Source organism: Lytechinus pictus, chromosome 5 (genome assembly GCF_037042905.1).
Source record: "Lytechinus pictus isolate F3 Inbred chromosome 5, Lp3.0, whole genome shotgun sequence".
NCBI classification, from domain to species: domain Eukaryota; kingdom Metazoa; phylum Echinodermata; class Echinoidea; order Temnopleuroida; family Toxopneustidae; genus Lytechinus; species Lytechinus pictus.
This window is the reverse complement of record NC_087249.1, coordinates 33,745,403-33,752,918: the sequence shown is the minus strand read 5'-3', so window position 1 is coordinate 33,752,918 and position 7,516 is coordinate 33,745,403. Positions and strand designations below refer to the sequence as shown.

Here is a 7,516-nt window from a genome sequence, read left to right as displayed (position 1 = left end):
AGGCCTATATACATGTACTTTCAGTTTTTGGTAGTATTGAACTCCAATGTTTTATCATTGAAGTAGAAAAGCCAAGTTCGATTACACCGACTTTGCTCGTATTACAATTTTTCACATCCTGGTAAAATCCTAAATAGAAAACAAGGCAACACACCACTGTAACAGGCACACGACACCATTCATCCACCACAAAATTCACATAAACAATCGCGGCTGACATTATAACAGAGAATAGTGACTCGAGATAAGTTTATGTTATATAGACCATACCGCATTGGCATGTTATAATAGCTCTTCAAAAGACAACATCAAATAAAATCACGATATCTTGCACATGAAATAAAATCACGATCTTATAGATTTCGAACGAAAGAAAATCTGGCTTAATTTCAATTTTGTTCTATTATGATGTCAAAGACCAAGGCCGAACAGAATAATTTGAACAGAGAGTAAGCTGTTGCCGCACTGAATTTAACAAGTAAGTAAATAACAATGCAAATAATTGAAAATTGCATGTTGATGTTATGGAAAGACTGGACGCAATGTTAACAAATAACCATGATATGAACTCACTGCGGACACATGCGATTTACTCACTTCGACATTAATGGGAAATACATGTACATCAAAACACCATAAAAATTCTGTGGAAATATTAAAACTTACTCTATTTTATTTTTGTTAAACTATATAAATTATTTGGGTAACCCAATAGCGATTTGGATGTATGGCTGTGAAATGAAATACATGTATTGTTTTAAATGAATTTGCAACGTACATCCTTTTCAACATCACGTTTAAAAATACACACATTTTTGTTGTCTCTTTGATACCATTAATAAAACTCCCGATGTTATTTAAGGCTATGAATGACTTAAAAAGTAAAGCAATATAATCTTGAAATATAGACAGGAAATGAATAGAATTTGCGTAGACAGTGTCACAGTCAAATGATGGGAATCTATCTGTATGGATAAATCCTATAAGAAAAAAATTATCTATAAATGTATACTATTTGCTTTAAATTATACTTTGTAGACTAAAAGATTGGAGTTTGTTTAAAACAATTTGAATCCCATTTATTTTGCGCAATGGAATTTAATTTGGAATTTCAATATAAAAAACAAAATCAAAAAAGGAAAAATGTTTGCCATTTGGCACAGAAAATAAAAACGAAAATACTGCAAGTTGTCAAACGATTTCAAATTCATGTCTTTTTTAAAGGAATCCGTTTTAACATTGTAACTTTAGAAGGCAGTCTTCTTAAACATTGAACAGCAAAGTACCTCTCCTTTTCAATTTACAGCGTTTTAAAATTATTTTTATTCCATACATATTCATGCTTTCATATTTAATTGTAATACAATAAATCATGGTTCATACTTTCTATTAGCTGCGGTCACTCACAAAAATCGATTATGAGCATGGCTTAATACGTTAATCTCACCACAAATCCAACTGCCAAATTCATTCTTGGGTGAAACCGAATCGTTGTGGCAGTGAGAGATAGCTAGGTAGGTGAGAAACATTTAACAGCGACACAACGGAGAAGCCACGGGTTCGCACCGGCGTGATCTTCACCCAATTTACGCTTCCTAAACAATGTAAACTGTCACACTTTACTTTTTATGCAGGTGCACAAGCCATGGATCCATAGATGTCTCCTAATGCATGAATTTTATTTTGCGTTTGCAACAAACCTCATCATAACAACACGTATTTTTACTTTGTGCCACAAGGTTCAAATTGGAATACTGATACATTGTTGAAATAATTTTTTTCTTGGCGATGTTCACACCTTAGTTATAAGTCCTCTGGATTAAAGTTCACATTGTCATAGTTTTTCTAAGCTTTTTGGATTAGTAAGAATCTCACGCGTTATTCTCCATGCTTGTTTAGCAGCCTGATCGAGAGCAGCATGAGGTTTCCCATGAAACAAATCGAGTCCGTGCAAGAAATAGTGGGGGCATCTCCTATTCTGCAGACACGATATCAGCTGCAAAAGGATCCCGTTGATGCGGTCTCCAAGACAAGTTTCGTCCCAGTCTATCTCACGAGGATGTTTCTCACATTCGTAAAGGAGCAGTGACTTCAAGTGGTAGTTTTTGACGGGTTGACCAGCGAGATCGAGGTGTTTGTCTCGCAAAGTTTTGAGGATACTCAGAGTCTTTCGACGGCATCCTCCCTGCAAGAGTTTGTTTTCTGCATCTGTGAAAGAAAGAACCCATGCATCTCCTTCTGCTGATGTTTGCTTACCAGCTTGGGCGGGGCTCTCTTTTGACAGCAGGTTGAAGCCTTCGGTTTTCACCTCAGCGACCAGTGCGGGGCTAGGCCAGGGGATGTGGGGCAAGGGCCAATGTGCTGCGCTACGGGGCCAGATACCGCTGCATTTAAACGCGGGGGTAATCAAGACCACAAATCGTTCACGGATTCGCAACTTGACTTCTGAAGTGTCCGGAATCATTTTCACGATGTCCCTGTATTTACATTTATCCACTGCCTGAGCTACCAGTGTTTGAAACCGTGATCGAATTTTCCTCGCAGAAAGATAGCCCGATGCAGTGATAAACTCGACCCAAAGTGACATGGATCTTTTTCGTCCATCACTTAGCTTCAATACGGCACATCCTGGGACGGAACCGTCATCGACAAAGTTGAATACACCCATCTGGTTGAGGAATAGCACCACTTCGAACTCGGAAGGCGAGATGACTTCCAATCCGTCAAACCGTCCTGTTTCATTTTCAACCAGTGAGCTAATAAATCTCGGCTCCTGGACCTCAACTTCCTTCAGAACATCAGTGACAATTTTACAGACTTCTCTCACCGTCTTATTGCTGTTTGCTCGTCGGATTGCCACCCTTTCTCCAACATAACGATTCAGCTGGTAGAGGAGTTTAGACTGTGCCGAAATCATGGCTGCAGCGTGTCCTAGAGAGGCTCCGCCGGGTGTAGAACCGACGGCCGCCCCGCCCCAGTTCCCGTCTATGCTGGTTGGTGGTACTGCCGATAGATAGCGTCGGGCTGTCGACTGGGTGAAATCAGGGAGTTCAGCACACGATGCATGCATGAAAGAGCCGTAGTTTACCACACCGTGGTCTGCAGTAAAGAAAGAAAGTCTAAGTCCTTTTCAAATCGACAATAATAGTCCTCCACTTTACAAGATTACACTTGAAATAAGTTACAAGAGAGTAGAAGTAGTAAGTATTGGTTGCAGGGGAAGTGTGTCCTGTTCGGGCATGATACTCTACTCGTAATGTTTGTTTGTAAAGGTTCGAAAGCTTTTTGATGAGTCGTGTTCACTGGCTGACATCTATGCTGAAACCGCACGGGGAACTCACTTTCTGGCGTTGATCAGACTGCCGCACCGAGCCCGCATGTAACGAATGCCCTCATTAGTGGTAGCGAAGACGATGCATATTGCAGCCGTAAACATGACGATAGCCAATGGAATGCGTCGATACTTCGCAAGCCGTCATTTCTCATCTCGCTCATTTTAGCTTTAGCCACGCCTTCATTTGGGATTGATATCGCTCTCAAACCCCCTAGTTTGGCGGTGAATAGCCACACTCTGCAGGAAAAAGACACTTTTCTGTTGAGACTTAATGTTTTTGGAGAGGTCCAACAAACTCTCTCCAAACACGAGGAAAAATTGGCCGACTCGCTGCAGGCTATGTCGCACAATCAGCGGGATTGTGACATCAATCCAAAAATACACCAATTTATACCAAAACGTTCACCGATATCAATGAACTTCGCATCTTGCTCTATCCACTACCATACCATACATTTTCCCTTTTACTAATTTTCTACAGAAATCGAAATTCACTTTGTCGAAGACGAAAATGTGTACAAAATGTCGGATCTTTTCAGATGTTTGTGTCTAATGTAACTATGAAATAACTGGAGGGGGATGTATTTCAGTTGCACTATAAGTAATATGCGATTTTTTTTAAGGGGGGCTAAGTTCAGAACTCTAAAAAATTGTGCACGTGAGATTGTTTTCTTAAAATAAAAAAATTAAATAGGGGAAATGATGATGAAAAAATCCATTGCATAAATTATATGTAGTTTACAAGTTGTTTAATGAAGCCATGAAAGACAGAATAAAGGTAGATATAAACATTATTAAAAGTAAATATTTCCGCAACGTGATAAAAACAAAATTTCATAATTGAATGTATGACTACTACAAGTGAGTAAGTGGTCATTTAAAGGAGAACAATTAAACGTATGTTAGATTCGAAAATTTGGCGTTCCATTTCTCTAATATCGAAAGTAATGGAAGAAAATTAGGGATCTTTACGCAAGTTGATTGAATTTATTATGGGGTGATTGGAAATATATTCCCTTTCTATATCGTTGATAATGTCGAATCTATAGAAACTATTCGCAAACAGATAAAATTTCACCGATAAAAATTGAATGCAAAAAACATTGAATTGTGGCAGGAGAATAGAAGGTGAGATGTGTGTGTTTGGCTGGAGGTTAATGAGCCCAAGATGAGCCCACACGTCCCTGTCAAAAACCATTTACCCATTCCGCTGGAGGTATCTGCGTTAGCTGCGCGTGTATCCAATTTGACCCCAAAATTATGTTCATGATTGTAATATGGATCCATGGTGATATTTTCCTCAGATATCTCTCTTCCCCCTCTCTCTCAATCTCAGTCCTGGGGAAAATGGATGAAACAATTTTTTTTTAAATCTGATTCCTCCCTTTTGTTTTAAGTTTTTTTCTCATGATGAATGTATGGCAACGTTAAGTACCATCATGTTTTGTCAATTATGTCACAAATGTGATTACCATATGCGGTTGTCGACCTCCAAACAATTTTTTTCCTTTTTCAAAATTTGGTATATATGTAGTTATCAACCTGTTCTGGAGAGTAACAATAAGTTCCATCGTTGAATGGAAATGATTTTATGTTGAAAATGGCTTGTTAAAACCGGGTTCGATTAATGTCAAAGAAAATTTAGGTGTTTTTAGTCATCCAGCTTTTACTGAGATATAGACAGTAGCGGGCGCCCGACTTTGAAGTTACTTGGTGTGCGCTGCGAATTAATTACATGTACTTTCATGATGTCGTCTGCTATAATGATATATCGTTGTTTTCTTGTTCCTTGTACATGAATGTCATTTACAAAGAAGTTGGTTAAAAAGCTTATTATACTATCTGACTATAGGTCTACGATGCCTCATCCGAAATACCATTTCCTGTTTCAGAGCAGTGTCTCTTTATTGACAGTATTTAAAAAAAAATATAAAGAAAGGTTTTAAAGATAGGCCTATACTGAAAAGATTCACTTGTGAACACACTGAATTTTCACATATGTGGAGGTTCCACAGTTCGAAATTTTATGAGCACTGTGCGCACTCTTAGCTTTCCTGCTCAATCTTGCATTATCGCCTTATATTGATTGATGTAAGATGCACAATTTTTGAAGTTGGTAACTTTGTTTTTATGAACATTCTGAAGGATTTTTCGCGTTTTCCCACTCCCATTTCTTATGTTTGAAACTGGTGTATTATTTGAAAAAGGAAAATAAGAAAATTTCCATGGAACTTTTTTCAGTCACATCCAACTGCGAATGGATGTTCCTCACGCGAGAATTCACACTGTTGCCCCCTTCCTTCACGCCATGGGATGTGTGTACCCCTCTTAAGTATTGAGACTCTTCAAGTGAGAGATAATACACCTGTCTGATCTAATCACACAGCAAGTGTGATCATACTCAGATGAATTAAAAGAACATTTCTTGGAAATTATCTCAGAAGGTTCTGATTTCCACTTTTTTTTTAAATAAAAGCATCATTTTATCATACGCACGCCCATATCTAAAGCCACACACACCCTCAACCTTCGAAAGTGACTTTGCGATCTTATTTATTACGTAATATATTCAATAATGCAAGAAACAATATACATGTGATACACAAAGTGCACATCATTTCGAATATCGAGTTGCGGTAATCACGGATGTCCCCTCTGCTGTAAACATGGTTCGTTTACAAAATAAAACAATTGACGTCTCTTTGGCAAGTCAAAATTCGATGTGATTTCGATGTTTGCGTCAGTACTGGTGCGTGCGTTAATCACATTCTTCGGAGTCTTCTCAAAAATTAGGTTATGTAAATAACTAATTTCATTTTAACTTAGCATTCAGTGCAAAGTACTATTTTCGGGCCTCTTTGATTTTTTTTACTCTATTTTATATTGTGTCTCTGTTATGAATATCCACTCAAACAATATTTGAATGTATGGATTTGTAGTTTTCGTTTCGTTCCCAGTTTCGTTCCTTTTTTTGTTTCTGCAATATAAATAACACACATATACACCCAACTTCAAGTTGTTTGATTCTTGACCTCGATATGTATTGCCCTTTTCTGTGGCTCTCAAACCTCTGTTGTTCGTCCTTCGCTCTTGTCCAGCCGTTTTGTTTCACAGCCTTACTTGAAAAGTCCATGGTTATGTAAATAAGTGACCGGATGTTTAGACTGGTGATTGAAATTGAAATATGAATTGTTTTTAAGTGTTCAATAACAACTTCCTTCAGGTATCTCCTCAACGTGGCACGCACAACCGAGATGATTGGGTTAATCATCCAAGCAACAATCGTGACAAGTTGAGTTTGACTAAAAAAGGTGAAAAATCTGACAAAATATATAGTCTTGAAAATTAAATCGAAATCAACTTTTTATGAGGTTTTGCTCATTCTCACATCGTGGTCAGTATGCAAAATGGAGAGCCGATCGCATCATATTCATGCTATTTTTTTAATGTTTTCATTATTTGAAATACAAATAGAATTGATAAAAAAAATTAAAATTCATATCGTTGGCTTGGTGGATAGACCTTTCATTGGAGATGAATTTGTAGATCGGCTATGCATTCATGTTCCTTAAATCCATATCTTATCTTTCACACACTCTCTCTATAATACATCTTTTGATGAATATACATTCCCATTATTTTCCCTTACATTTACCACCGGACGATTTTCGGCAAGGTAGTGACCTGCTGGGTTAACTGTGGCTCTGTCTTTTGTCCGGTTGTTCATGGCACCACTATACCGCTGAGCCCCGGATCGATTTCAGACATCGAGTCCACATTGACAGTGTCATTAGCGGAGTTTATAACATGTTATGTTCATGTTATAATCGTTACCCCAGCGCGACAATCGCTTGTGAACCCGTTGTACGCCTTCAGCCTCTATAATTCGCAGGATTTTTAATCTGAATTTAGTTAGATCATTAGCACGGAAAACTAACAACATGCTGTGTCTGAAATCTAGACGGATAAGGCTTCTATAAAGCATTTCCAGGTTCCATGATGAAATAATGCTAAATTTCCGACTATGAAAGTACGATTCAAGAACATAATGATTTCTTGTTTGAAGTTAAGCAATATCGAAGTGGATGAAATAGAATGAAATGAATATATATATATACATATATATATATATATATATATATATATATATATATATATATATATATATATATATATGGCGTC

The 7,516-nt window shown here is 37.5% G+C and overlaps 1 protein-coding gene across 1 annotated transcript; it reads right to left on the bottom strand.

Annotated features, from left to right (window-relative positions):
• Nucleotides 1–249: 249 nt before the first annotated feature.
• Nucleotides 250–5,529, bottom strand: LOC129262056 (protein mab-21-like 2). Its single transcript, XM_054900095.2, has one exon. The coding sequence runs from the start codon at nt 3,068–3,070 to the stop codon at nt 1,835–1,837; it is 1,236 nt and encodes a 411-aa protein (XP_054756070.1). The 5' UTR covers nt 3,071–5,529; the 3' UTR covers nt 250–1,834.
• Between the last annotated feature and the right edge of the window lie 1,987 nt (nt 5,530–7,516).